We start from the raw sequence: 15123 nt of genomic DNA on the forward strand, positions 1-15123 counted from the left end.
GTAAAGCCATTATTTCTAATAGTCTGTATGTATCATCCTTTCTAAATATTTATTGTTTCATCTTTTGCAATATGGCTTTCTTGCATTCATATGTTTGTACTTCATTCCGTAATTAACAGTTCAAAGCCTTTGACATCTTACAAAAACAGAAGATTATGCTTCTGTAATTTTCAGTAGCAAAAACTCACAAGGATTTCTCTCTTTTAATATTTGGATACCGAAAAATTTTTCTTAATCAAATTATTTCCAACAACCTTGTTACTTATCAGTAGCTTCTGCTCAAGATGTTACATTATTAGGCACCTTTGTGCTGAATTCTCTTGTAAGTTTGAAGGCAGATTGTCCTCTTTAATATTTTGGATTGTCGGGTTAAGTTTGAGAAGCTGCTGGGTTAAATTAAACCTTGGAGTAACAATATGGTATGGGATTACTCTACCACCAAGTGGGGGTTTCTAAGAAGAAAATTCTTGTTTGACAAGTTCTTCCAAGGTGAGAGTGATATAATTTCGGGTGATATAATTTGGGAAGTATATGTATGGTTTACCGGTAAACTGGAATTTTCGCTTCAGTTTTTAGGTTTCTATGACCAGTTTTTATTGTCATAACTTCTTGCAAGTTTAAAAAAGTAAAACTAGCCATTTTAGCATCCATAGTGGAGAGGATTTATGATATTGTAGCTGTTGATTTGCTGATTTTTTAACATAAGGATCTTGAAAGGGAATGGAAAGAACATGAAGAGAATTTCATAAGTTTACAAAAAATTTCATTGAGAAGCTCAGCATGATATCTTTGTAGAGATCAGTCTTGCTCATTTATGGATTGTTAAACCCTGGAACTCTGGAGTCGGCTTTACAGAATATCAAATTTTGAATTGCGCAAGCTGTAATGTCTAGCTGGAATCCTTGTTAATTCCTGGGCAAATACTTGAGAACTTGACACACTGTGAGTTGACATGTTCAGTGAATCCCATTGGTCTAGCACGGAGCAGGTTTCTACCGAGTCAGGAGTGTCGGATTGTCATAAATAACAAATTTATAAAATGCCAACATTGATTCTTATTGGCATCTAGCAGGTTACGGTGTGCAAGGAAGTTGTCTTCTTAATTTTCTCTCTTTCTGTTTGTAGCTTATTTTACTTTGTATTGTCATTTATTTGGTTGCTTCACACAAGAATTCCATTCCCTAGCTGTCATCTTTTCTGTCATCCTTTTGAAATTAAGTATTTTGTTGTCTTCTACTCATAACTTACTGAGATTTTAACTCTTGAGTTGAAGGGAATTCTTACTTTCCATGTCACTTTACATCAGACCCCTTGCCTACTATTGGCGCCCCCCCTAACTTCAAATCCTGGATCCGCGCCTGTTCCATGTCACTTTACATCCAATAAAATTGATGTAGGATGATTTTTATGCTATAGAGAAGTATATCATTTCCAAGCTTACTGCAGTAGAAGGAGCTTGATTTGTAGTCACCTGTCAGATAGCAGGTGATTGGTCCCATCATTAGTCTGCTGCAGTCTGTCAACAAATGCCAGGCAACTTCTAAATATTTTCATTAGAACTTGTTCAGAAAGCTGAATGTTTGCTTACTGCTTGGATAGATAATTATTTGCTTTAAAAATAATGCCTGTGTATTTTACAAACTTAGGTATTCATGATATTTTAAGGCTAGGAATGTGCTAAACTAAATATTTCAACTAGGCCAAGATCCTGAATTAAAAACATCTCTAACACTGCGTACTGTAAACAGTTATTATGAATGAAGGATTTTAAAAAAATATGTCATTGCATGTATTTATAAAAGCTTAGAAAAAGTTTTTCATGACCTGGAAATGGTTTTGATTGAGGGTTTATTTTGCACTGGAAAAACTGGTTTGCATATTGGCAAGTATACCAGATAAATATATGTAAACTGATTAAATATGCACATACATCTGTGATAACTGAGTGCCTTGATAGACCTGGGTTTTAAGAGCCATTTATTCGGATGAGCAGTGGTAGATGTTTCTGGACAATATGCAGTCAGAATTACATCCCAGACAGTAGGGCCTGATTTTCATGTGGAGAGGAATTAGCTTTCAATCAACTCCCCTTTGGAACCCCTTGAATTAAAGGTCGCAGAGGATCAAAACATACAGTGAAGAATGAATGAAGTTCTGCTCTACCTTTAATACTAAGTTGTATGAAGAAGAGGATCGTCACGGCTATTGTGATTTTCTATGGCCCAGGGATATATATGTTAGTGTGTACGAGGATGGTACTAAGCGAACAATCATGTTTGTGCAATGGCGATGACTTTGACGTGAGTTTTGTCACTCTGTGATGGTAGTTAGTGATCTTACACCTGGATGGAAAGCACAGGTGGGTCTAACGAGTCTAACCCAGGTGATAGCGCTGAATTAACACTGGGCTCAATTCCAGAAAAACACTTTAAGGGGATTATCTAACATAAATTTTAGGCCCAAAATTCCAAAAATCTAAGGGTAAAAAAAAAACAAAAAATAAGGCAGATACTGTTTAAAAATAAAGAAGTATTTGATTGCGTACAGGACTTTTATCTGAGGGGCCTGTCACACGGCCCGTATTAGTTGTCAAGCTATGGTAAGCGTTTGACAAAAACTGAATGTCATTGTATCACTGATGTGAGAGAAGGGGACCGATTTTAATTTGTCTGTTGGATATAATGTGTCCAGGGTCATTATTACGAAGAGAATTAATGCTCAGGCCTTCACACGACCACAACAAAAGGCCAAAGATTTATGGGTGGGTATATCTTACCTGGTAAAGAGTCCCCAGCGAGGACTAGGGTTAGTGGCTTGAATGAAAGCATTGACCATTTCATTGTATGATTCAATGGAGCAGTGGGAGTCCCTATTTTATGTGTTAATTAAGACTTTTATAAGATTGTGCCACACTGGAATTAGGTGAAATGTGATGATAGTAGCCTAAAAACATTGATTTTGTATTGGTTTATCTTTAATGATATGCTCCTGTGGGCCTGCAATGTTAGAAAATCATTGGATTGGAACAAAACGTTGTATCTGGTGTGTGATTGAATCTTTGTAAGTAGATATGTTATCAGCTTTGATTTTGTTTTGTTTTACAAGATTGTTACTCTGTCGTAATGAGCGCAGGCACCTGCAGGCGACCTAAATAGGTATTCAGGTCAACTTCAAAAGTTAGGTGTCCTAATATTTGCTTTTGTGTTTTGTCCTGGTTTCAATTTAAAAAAATTTTTGTCTTATATTTCTCACTGTGTGTTAGAAAGTTAACTGTGAATTTATCAGACGATTTGGGGACGTGACCGACCATTGGTAGACAAGTAGACGACACTAAAATCCAGAGTTAATGCATTTGAATTTAACGTGACACATACCAGCAATGTTTTAAAAATTTAATGTTTTTACAATCTATGGTTGTGTCATAATCATTTCAACCCACATATCACCAAATACCTGTATAAACATGTATATTTGTGTAGAGGATATATTATGTTAGATACTGGAAAACATTTGTAAGCTTCAGTTTATAAATTTTATGAAAGTTAATTTTACCTTACATTATAGAAAATATTAATTATTGAATAGTTGTGGTTCAAGGCATTCTAAGATGTGTATGATTAATAGCTCTGTGATATTGATTCTGTAATCTTTATAAGTTTTGTGGATTACTCTTAAAGACGAAAGTCAAATTTATAATATTCATAATTGATTTTAACCTTAAAATCTTACTTGATCAATTATTTTATGATATTCTGTGGAACTCAGACTAACTAGTGCATCGTTGATTTAAAACGTGAGTATTTTATGATGCACAATGGCAGGAAATCACAGGTGCTTGTATTGTCATCAGGTATCTACCTGGATTCTAAGGTAAATCAGAGAAAGATGTATTAGATTACGACTTTATATTCACTCGGTTCTCATGACTTCAAAGGCATTCTGAACGTATTGAGAACCTAGATCTGATCCTATTATTAAAGGCAGATGACTGATAAGAAAAAACTATTGGAGGGGAAAGTCTCCCTTTCTCTGGCCCAGTGACACAGTGGTGAAAAATGAGTTAAGAACTTTGTTTAGATCTGCTGCTGAATTTCTTTTGAAAATCTTTGGTTGGATACCAGAATGACAAGAGAACACATAGATAAGATTTTTGTTGAAACATGAGTGGGTACACATGAAAAGAGGGTGGACAATTGTCATATGGAGTGTTTCCACTTAGGGCCTTTCACTTGGACTGGCTATGCCAAGCAGTTCTGGCATGTTCCTAGATTAGCAGCAGCTTGATTCAATAGGGCCATTGCCTTAAAATCCACAAATAGGTGGGAAGGACCTCCAATCAGAAATTATATTAGGTATCGTCTTTACACCTCATCCCAACCTCAGGTACATCAAAGAAAATAAGCCCCTCTTGTTGACAATATAGAAGAAACATATCCTTAATAATTTTGACATTTGAAATTTGGTCTATATTTTAGACCTATTTGTGATTAAATTGGAAGAAATTGATTCCTAAATGTTCTGGCAACAAATCTATGTACGAAAATGAAGTAAGTTCCCTACAAGATCCGTTAAGGCAATATTGGTTTACGTTCATTGGGCTGAGTTACCCTCGTAATGGCAGGTAATAGAAAGCTCTATTTGTGAAAGTTATAGCGATCGTTATATTAATTCTATTAGCGTGATTGGATTAGAGTAATTCCTTGTACTTTAGGCAGTGAAACATTAGACTGTCTGGTAGTATATTTTTGTTTTCTTTAGGGCTGAGACAGGCATGGTCTTGTATTGACTTAGGAGTGATCACCCCTTTGTGATTCTTTTTGTTTAGACTGTCAACTCATGCCTTTAATCTTGTTTAATCATTTTACTACCAGATAGAAAATTAGGAGGCAGTAGGTTGGTTTTTATAAATACTTAATTTGGCAAAAGTTTGAGGACCATGAGGATTAGGTTATGTAGTACAGTGATGGACAGATAACATTGATTGGGGATAATTTACTGTTATTGCCCAAGAACAATGTCTGTTGTTTGGTTCTTAAAAGGATTCACAAACTAAACCATTTAAACAACTACTTAATGTGTTCTAGGGTTCGTACCTCCCGATTGAGTGTCAAGAACTGACAATATAATAGCTCTAGTTAATTTCTTAGTCTTTATCTCTTTTTAAAATTCAGGGACAGCAGATATAAGCAGAGGTTATTTACAATCGGTGGTCATAAAAAAACAATTTCAAGAACTATAACTCTTGTAAATATATTTGCTTTTTGTGAAGAATATAAGCCTTGAAAGATGTACAGTTTGTAAAAGTTTATAAGCATTTTATTCATGCACATTATAGAAATGCGGTTTTATACTATGTACATTCAATGAAAATTAATCTTTTACCGCATAAACTTGAGACTTTCTATATGAACATTACCAGCAGATTAATAATTTAGTTTCAGGCAATTTTTCTAAGTATAATTAAGTAATCTTTGTAGGTGAATTTTCAAAGGAAATATTCATTAATTCTCTAATGTGTGAATATTTTCCTACACAGCTCCTGAAAGAATAAAGATTTAGATTCTGACAATCTCTTTTTCAATGGTTCAGGGCTTGGTTTTGTCATTGTGTTAAATGAAGGGTAACTGTGTTGTTTCTGGTCTGGAGTATGTTATACAACAACTCTTATGATATTTGTTTTGTCAAGATAATATTATGGCACAATTTGGGAGAGAAATTTAAACGGCAAAAACGCGGGTCTGTATATCTGTCTGGATATGTTAACTGGCAGCAGGATTTTGGAATTTGGACCCCCCTTTATCAATTCGAAATTTCTCTCAACCATATACATGTCAAAGAGAACATTTTAAGTTCTTTACCAATCTAATGAATTGCCCACATTCTAGATTTAAGCAAACAAGATTTTGGCTTGAGTTGTATTGAGCATTAGGTAAGTGAATTATTTGAATTTCTTCTCTGCAGTTAAATTTAGAAATGATAACACATTTTAAATGTGTATGTATTTACCCAACAAATAAATGATAATTCGTTTTGAATTTGATTTGTTTAAATGAATTTCTATATCACTGCATCCCATGGTGTAATTTTTTTCATGAAGATTTTGACATTCACATTTATTGATGTAAATTTTATTGGCGACAGAACAAGTTTTATATATAATGATATTTCCAAAGGATTTTTCTGCAAAGTTCTAATGTTGAATTTAAATGGATGGATTTTTTTTTCCTTTTAGAAAGGGATAAAAGATTGTTTGTTTAGCAAACACTATCCAGATACCGGAAATTGTTGAATTTGAGTTTCTCAGTCATTTGAATTTTTTTTAGACCTTTTCTTTGCAATCTGAAATATATGGCTTTCACAAACAGGTGTGAATTGTGAGTTAAGATCTACACTTGGACTGTAAAGTCTGTACCTGACATGCGAATTTTCTGCTTTTGATCAAGTTTCACTTAAAACCCGATTTTTTAACGAGATAACACAAGACTGGCTCTTGTGTGGACTTCTTTAAGCTGTTAGCTTTGTCGTGAATTTGTACAACATTAGACATGCCAGGAGGTAAGGACGCTAGCTTTGTTTTATTACATTTCAGACTAAATATTTTTTTATTTGAAATGGATTGTAAAAAAAAAAAAAATTGATGCCCTTTTTAAAGCTATTCAGTTGCAATTTCCATTCTTAAGAGTAGCCTAGTACATATATTTATCTTGTCCAACATACACTGACTGACTGAGTATTCATTTGTGTGGAAGGAATGCAGAGTTGCAGACATTAATTTTTATTTCAATATTACATTTATGTCTATAAATTTTAGGAGATGTGAGATAAAAAAATTCTAATTGTATAACAAAATTTCAGTACAGAGGTTGAGCCTCTATAGATTCTTTATGTTAGAGAATTTTTGCAAGTCACCCTCACACGGTGAGGAACAATTCTATCTGTTTAGCTGTGTGTGGGATTGTGTCTGTGGTCCTGCATTCCCCTGGTAAATCCCCGCCCCATGTTGACACGATCAGTGACTTCTGGTTCCATCACTATCATATCTTACACAAACCTTAGCCAGATAATTACTGTAGGCTTTGTTACTGTAGCACAATATCCTCTTTGATGACATTTAAAGTCGCTTTTTATGGGCAAAACAAAGTGCTGAAACCCAGCCTTAGAGGGAGGTTTCACATGTTCCTGGTGGTATTTGTCATTACTTCCTGTGCTAAATATTCTTTTTTGGTGGAACTGCATCATCCAATTCCACTGAAATCTGAAAATTCTTTAGCTATATCCCTCTCTCTGTCTTAAATAAGAATAATGTTTGAAAATTGTGTTGAATGAAAACTTACAGTATATTGTGATATTTCTCACTTATTTGTTGGATTAGGGAAAATTTTCTACCTTTAAAAGATTTCTTGAAAATCATGAAGTTATATAAAATAAACGTAAAAACAATTTAAAGGAATTCACATCTAAATGGACCTTAATTGATGTACATGCACAGATACTTATTCCACTGATAGGTCAATTGCAATGTTTGTTTTTTTTTTGTAAATGAAAGTTAGTTGTGAAATGTTACTTCTTGATTGAGTAATTTGTCACCCCTACATTTATTGGTCAGCTGTTTTTAGGTTTTATATTTTTTCATTGTATCAAAGTGTTTCCTTGTGTTTACTAGTGAAGTAAATTAAAAACAATGTTAAGTAGCATTGAACACATACGTAGGAGTTGTCATTACGCTAATGTCGTGTTTGAACATTACAGCAGGACACGTACACTTCAAAGACCATGACATGAGATGGAATGGTTAATTAATATAATTTTCTCAAGAAAACCATGCATGAAAAAACTTAAATTGTTCTTTGCAGATTAAAAGTTTTTTGCCTATTTATTTATTTCTTGTATTTGAACAAATAATATACATTACAAATAATATACAGTCAACCCTCATTATCACAAACTTGATTGGACAGAAAAAAAAAATCATATTTCTTAAGATTCAAGTTATTAAGGGTAAAATATTTAAGATAATTGGTATGGACTCCCAAATAACTTTGACATATTTATGGTAATCGAGATATCAGTATTTGAGATACCAAAGTTCAACTGTATGGGCAATGCCTGCCCAATCAATTTATTTTTTATCAATACTTTTTCCAGAATTTGGAACTTGCAGTAACTGTTACATGGTTTTATTTTTCCTTATATTGAAGTATAGAAAAACAAAATACTTCAATTTTTTCTATAATATTTTTTTTTATTTAATATGTAAGTATTAATTTTAAAAGGGAAAAATTATTTGGTTAATGGGCTATTTTGGTCTTCTTCCATCTTAGTAGTGCAGACCTTTTGAAATTTTGAAGAAATGAAAACTGAATGTTGGCTATTAAAATTACATTTAGCTGTAAGAATTAAATGTTTAATATGAGTCACTGTGGGAATACTTTGTGTACAAAGCAGGATATTAACCCAGGAGGTAGAAATACAGATATAAGGCTTTTGTAATTTTTTAGATAATATTTTCCAAATTAAATGGCAAATTTGTTCATCCTTAACTGTACATGAATCATTAATACTGATTTTCTAAATATAAAAATAGAATGCAACTTATTCAGGATTAAAATTCAGTGATTGAAACAATTCCATTTCTGGGATGAATGCCCTAGCTACTCCTTACATACATTTATTTGTTAGAAAAGTATTCACAATCAGTACACTAGCTTTGAAACCTGGGATAGATCAAAGAAAAGGCTGGGATATAAAGTTGTCTCCCTTGTCATATAGCACAGATCTAATGGAATTACAAGTGTGTATCTGAAACAGCTGATTGACATGTCTTTCACTTAGCAATGCATGTTAGGACCCTTGTAGACGATAGATGTACTAGAACCATGCAATAGTTGTCAGGGTAAGAAATAGAGCTGTAAACCTGACAGTGATTTGGGGGGCTGTGATTGAATCCCAGGTGTGCAGTAAGTCAATATACCTGACAGTTCCTAATTATTTCACCTGTCAATCACAACAGGTAATGCGACCCAAATGACCAATTTATGTCCACAGGTTACATGGTGGCAATTCATTGAAGGCCACTTGTCTTTAATTCATTGACGCATTTAGCTGAGGAGGAAATCAATTTATAATCCCTGAAAAAAGGCCATTATCAAGCTTTGGACTCTTTTTTTGTGGCTGATGTTATTTGTCCGATCAATTGTGTAATCATGGTGAGAACATTATTTTTTTCTATTTGAAGAAAAAATTGGATTTGGTCTTTTCCAGCATGGAAATTTAAGCACTGTGATATTTTAGTTCTTCTATTTCTGAGTGAGTGAGTTATTTGGTCTAAATGGAGGTAATTGAGGAAAAAGCGCATTTACAGGCATTGTACCTTAATGGGTGATAAATCAAGAGTATTTGATTTCGGAACTTTGGAGTAAAGGGTACCACGAGGATATATGTATGAACTATGGCCTAACGGAGCAAATTTTCTGGTCTCGTAGTTTCTGATTAAGTCCTAGAAGTGTCATTAATCTTTTCCTATTTTGCATGTGTCTCCTTCACACATTCCTTACCTAATTACTACGGAAACATGGATGTGTGAATACTAAAAGGTGACAAAAAAATTATCATACCACTGGGGAGGAATTTTTTCATGCATTCAAATTTCATGTAGGAGTTTGTAATAAAAGTTTGTATTGTTATTGAAATTTCTGAACATGAACTTCAAATTTATTTTAAAATTTTATGTTTTGTAGAATTGGAGGAAAATCCTGAGTACCTCAAAATGATATCAGACGCTGGAAATACTGTCCAAAAGCGATCCTCATCAGGATCTGACAAAAGTCGCAAGGGGTCATCATCAAGGTCACCGCAAGGGTCATACAGCAACCAGCAAGAGGATGAGGAATTCCTGAACAAAGTGTGTAAATTTGAGATGATCTCGCGCGGCAAGGGCTCCCCCACTGTGAAATCTCCTGTGAACAAAAGTTTCTCTCCAGATGGATCGTACAGGTCTTATGGACAAGTGATCTCGGAACATAACCATGTAGGTCACGTCATGGAACCTGTGTCTCCTGTGGAAATGAATAGAGGGCATGTGTCCTCACCCCTAGAAGGGAAACAGTTTGTGCCAAAGTCAGGTTATCCGTATGCAGGAGAAAAACTATTCACCAAAGAAACTGCTACCACTCGTGTGTCTGCAGACATTCTCATGAAAGCTGGAACTGTGCAAACAATGCAGACAACAGAGAGAGTGACCAGCACGGGGAGTTCTAGCTCCAGTTCACTGACTAGTGTAAGTAGTGCAGGGGGAGGCACACTCAGCTGGAACTCCGACTCCGGCAAATCCTCACCTAGAACCAGCTTTGTGACTCTCTCTTCCCAGAATTCCACTGAACAAAAGAAACCCATCATAACTGTACTGTCCCCCAAAGTGTTCAACTCCAAAGTCTCTTTAGAGACTGATGCCGAGAAACTTGCAGAGAGCATAATGAATGGAGATCTGCTGGCTACAGCTTATGATAGTGCTGGAAGCAGTAACTCCTCGAGTAAGAGAAATACGTTCGAAGGAATGGACTTTGATTTTAATGAACTGACTGCTAGCCAACAGGATTTGTCTATAAAACATCGTGAAATGGTGGCAGAACGTAAGAAAGAGCAACAAGCAGAAAGGCAAGAAAAACAGCGACTTGAGGAAATTCTCAGTATGTGTGCGGAATATGACAAACAGATTTCAGAGGTTCATCTGAAAGTGAAGACAACAGTGAAACAACAAACAACAATTACAGCAGACACAAAAATTACTCCAAACATGCAACAATTCCTGGACAATAATATTCCAAAGTTTTCTGGTTCTCCACACCATAAGGAGGCCCCTCCTGTTCATCCAAAACCCAAATCTCCAAAGACTCCAAAAGCTGGGGATTCCTATGTTTTTGATGGTTTTTCAGTGGAAAAGATGGAACAGTATGATCAACATCAGAGGTTACATTCTGATTCTGGGAAGTGTGAGAGTCCACTGATTTCATACCAGGATGTCACACCATCCAAAACACCGACAGGAAATAAAATTGTCAGTCCTATCATAAAAACAGATGGACATCATTCAAGGTCTGTGAAGGGACAGATTACCAGTACACCAAAAAGTGTCAACTTCAAAGATGAAAGTCCCCGAGAATCAAAGGGAAGTCCTAGACAGTCCACAGAAAGTCCAAGGTACCCTCGAGAGAGAAAAGACTCGGATTACGATAGTGCTGATATGATTATAGAACCTCCCAAATTAGTGAATGGAGATGTGCCTTCACTTCATGGAAAGAATACACAAAGTGTGAAAAAACCTTTGGAACAAACTTTAGAAGTTTCTGTCAAACCTGCTGTTCAAACTGAAAGTGAAAGTAAAGGTGGAAAAACAGGTGTCAATTTAGCATTCAAATTAAAAGACGATGAATTTAACAGTGAGAGTTTGGCATCACCTACACATCGACCAAATCATTTACCCAGTTTCCAGGATTTTAGTATTGAAGTTCATTCATTAGATAGAAAAGAAAAGTCTGAATTTAGAAGTTCCATGACTAAAATAAAAACCAATGGATCATTAACCATGATTTCATCTCCCAGCAACACACACAAAGAATTCGGCTTCCAGATGCAAAGAGCAAGTTCCAACTCTTCTAATTCCGAGGAAGAATCTGCGAGCAATTCAGAGGACACGGGTACAATCAAACGCCGTCCAGGACAATTACAGGAGTTTCAAGTTCGCAGAACTGGCCCTGGGTCATCTGAGGTCAAGGACAAAGATAACTTGAGCCCAGATGATCCTCCCACCCCAAGTTTCCGTCCTGCGATGGGGAGCAGGAGTCCCAAACTCACACGTAAGCTGATGCTTGTTGAGGATTCTGGGGAGAAGGGGAACGAAAACACAAATTCATATCAGGTCCGAAGAGAGGAAGGAAATGTCAAGGTGGTTAATATAGACATTGAGAGTAAAAGTCCTACTGCTGTGTCAAAGAGTAAAGAAGACCAAGACTCTGTACATGTCAGCTGGCTTGAATCGCAAAGGAGAAAAGTTGAAAATGGATTTTACAATACCAAAGACTCTAATAAAAGTGAAACATTTTCTTTACCTCAGAATGGTGTGTCAGGAAAGTCTTCAGATTCCAGCAGTGATACTAGTTCCAATGTGCTGGATCAGAAAAAAGGAATTTATGAAAACATACCAGCTAGGTCACCAAAGCCTTTCCCAAATTTTAAAGTGGAATTAAAACATGGAATGAAACTGCAGTCTTTCTTTGATGGTGATAGTTCAGTTGTGAATGGATTACCAAGGTCAAGGAATTCCTCTGGTTCTGGAGGGGGGAGAAAGTCAGATGATTTGGAGAGTCTGGTGTCCAACAGCAGTGAGGGAGAGGTCAAAGGGTCAGTCAGGGGTCACCGAAGGTCAGGAGATTCATCTAGTCGGAGGAGCTCCGGACACAACAGGGTAAGTTGATAAAACAAGGGGAATAACTCTAATTCGGAATTAAAATAAGGTATGGCATGAATTAAAGTATAAAATAGTGGAAAATTGTAGAAAGAGATGACAAATAGTTGCATTTTATCTATGTGTCAGACCTAGTTCTTTGAAAATAAACACTGTCTCTGGAGATGTGTAAGATATAGGAGACAGAACAACACACCTGTAAAAGATTGATGACCTTGCACTGCAAAGTTTTTTTTTCTGTGTCACAAACTAAAATGATAAGTCCGTTTAAATACCTACTGTGGAATGTCATTCTTCTTTCTTGGAATAATAAGTAGGTTGTTTGTCAGTTTTCTGACCTGGGGTCTCTTCATTATCATAACATGTACAGGAAAAAACTTCTCAACTTTTGTCACTTTCTGAAAGAATTATTAAGCCATTAGTTTTTACCAACTAAAAAAAGGAAGAGGATGTTACAGTCATTGTGGATCTTGGTGGTTTTATAAGTGCCTAGAATTTTTGGAAAGCTACCATAAAGACAACAATAGATGACTGTGAAAACATGCGACGTTTATTTACTCTAAGATGGAAGGGCTGATAGCTGGTTTTTAGCCTTCTATGGGGAACATTTAAACTACAAAGGCGTTTTGAAGGATCCTCTATCATTTTGAGATTTTTTTAAATATCCGTTTAAAATTCTGATGAACTGATAGCTGTAAGGATTGGGACTATGGCTAGGAGGTGATCATTTGTTATGTAACAAGCCTATGTTTGTGTTCATGGATATATCCAACATGCAGGTATATAACTCAGATATTTGCTTTCAATTATGGAATAATAAGGTCATATGCTGGAAAAAAATCATTAAATCAGTTCGTTGAAATACAATATTTTGAGGAAATAAATTCCTCCAGTTACAATTACTTTTTTTTGGTAAATGAGATATGTTTTTTTAGGGAAAAATATATTTCCTTGTAGATTCATTACCCATTGAAGTTTTATTCATAAATTTCATATTTTTTGTCACAAAATGAGAATTTAAGTGTCCATTATCCTACTGGGTTATCAACTTCTAATGGTAATATTTCCTGCGTTATCAAATCTTATTTTAATTACAGTCCTAAGTCACATGAAGAAATTAAGAACCTGGATATATTATATACAGTAGTTCTGTTGACAAACATATTGAGACTTGTAATTCCCTCACAGTTTGGTGACCGATTTAGACTTGTTAGACTAGACTATATTTGGAGTTTATCAGTATAGACAATCTAAGTCAGTGATTATAGGTATTTATCCGAGGGTCCACCCAGTCTCAGGTAGCAGACAGATTCAGGTAAGAGATTTATAGATCTCAGCTGATTATTGCTGACTGACCCCAGGTGTCATGTACAGGTATACAGGTATACACTTCCACCATTTTCATTTATCTTCTTTTTTGCATTTCATTTTCTTTCTTTGTGACTGAAAGGCAATTATAATGTCTTACAAATGTGCACCATTTTTCAGTTTCTTTGTTCATACCGTGCAAAAGTGTGGGTGGAAATGAAACCAATGACAAATAAGTTGTAGATTATCTAAGGTCTGATAGATTCTTTTCTTTTTGAATTTCTTTGGAAGATTCACTCAATGCCGGTAATCTGAACTGAAGTCAGCTTTAAAAATACACCTGTAAGAATTTACAGGTGTGCCATAGGGAGACACTACCAAGTTATCAGTATTATTCAGGTAAAAAAAATTACCTTTGTAAATTCCATCAGTTATGGAATGACAATTATAAGATGGGAAGAGGGGTTATCTTGACACGCTGTGTATGTTAGGACAGGTAAACAGGTAAGGTGATAAAGAGTCAAGGTGAGTGGTGATAATTATAGATCAGGGACAGAATCGGGGGTGAAACCTGTATAATTCTCACTGATTCGGAAGTCAACACTGCAGATAAAGACATCAATTTTACATGGTTGTCAAGAAGTGGACTGTTTTATAAACATTATGCTCTATTCCTTCTTTTATAACATTCCTCTTTTCTCAGAGAAAGGTTAATGTTATTTTCTGGAGTATCTAAGGTTTATCTCATATGTTTTCGATACATTTCATGTAAATATTATGCTGGAAACGTAGTACCCAGTATATATCCAAAATGAAAGTCTTCAGTGTTGGGAGAGGGAGTGGGGTGTAGGTGGGGGGGGGGGAGAATGGGCTGAACATTTTGGTGATACTTTATCAAAGATATGATTTTTTTGGACAGGTGAAAACATACAGTATGATAAGTCTAATCTTCAAGTTCTCCCTAGTATAATATGATTTCAAGAGAAAGCCATTGTAATGGTATAGAGATGGCAGAGTTTTTCCTTATACATATTCTGTCTTTTCTTCAGGATTCGGAGTCATACCAGCAGCTGGATCGTATGAAGAAGAACAAAGTGGAACTGGTATCTAAAATCACCTTCCTCAAGCAACAGATAGAAGAAATCGAAAAACTGGAGAATGAAGCCATCCGAGAGGTAGGAGATAGGGTATAGGGTCACATTCCAGTACATATAAGTGTATCAGTATAAACTACAGTATACTGTACATGACACATATCTTGCCTCCTTTGTAACACTAAGACGAGTCTAAAGAAATTGTACACACACACAATTTATCAAAACATAATGTAGTATGTATCAATCCAAATCCCAATA

General features: G+C 35.4%; 1 protein-coding gene across 9 annotated transcripts in view; it reads left to right on the forward strand.

Annotated features, from left to right (window-relative positions):
* Positions 1–15123, forward strand: part of LOC134232492 (myosin-9-like) — a 59266-nt gene that overhangs the window by 22391 nt on the left and 21752 nt on the right. For 7 of the 9 annotated variants that reach the window (XM_062714456.1, XM_062714453.1, XM_062714454.1 and 4 more), the window contains 2 exons: positions 9738–12460; positions 14818–14943. In XM_062714456.1, the coding sequence (XP_062570440.1) occupies positions 9738–12460; positions 14818–14943 (2849 nt within the window). Of the gene's footprint in view, positions 1–1978; positions 2360–2636; positions 2762–9737; positions 12461–14817; positions 14944–15123 lie in introns of those variants that run through there. The other 2 variants (XM_062714460.1, XM_062714461.1) reach the window with 2 other exon arrangements.

The sequence above is a fragment of the Saccostrea cucullata genome, unplaced genomic scaffold (genome assembly GCF_032062105.1).
Source record: "Saccostrea cucullata isolate Sc308-1 unplaced genomic scaffold, CSIRO_AGI_Scuc_v1 ctg207, whole genome shotgun sequence".
NCBI classification, from domain to species: domain Eukaryota; kingdom Metazoa; phylum Mollusca; class Bivalvia; order Ostreida; family Ostreidae; genus Saccostrea; species Saccostrea cuccullata.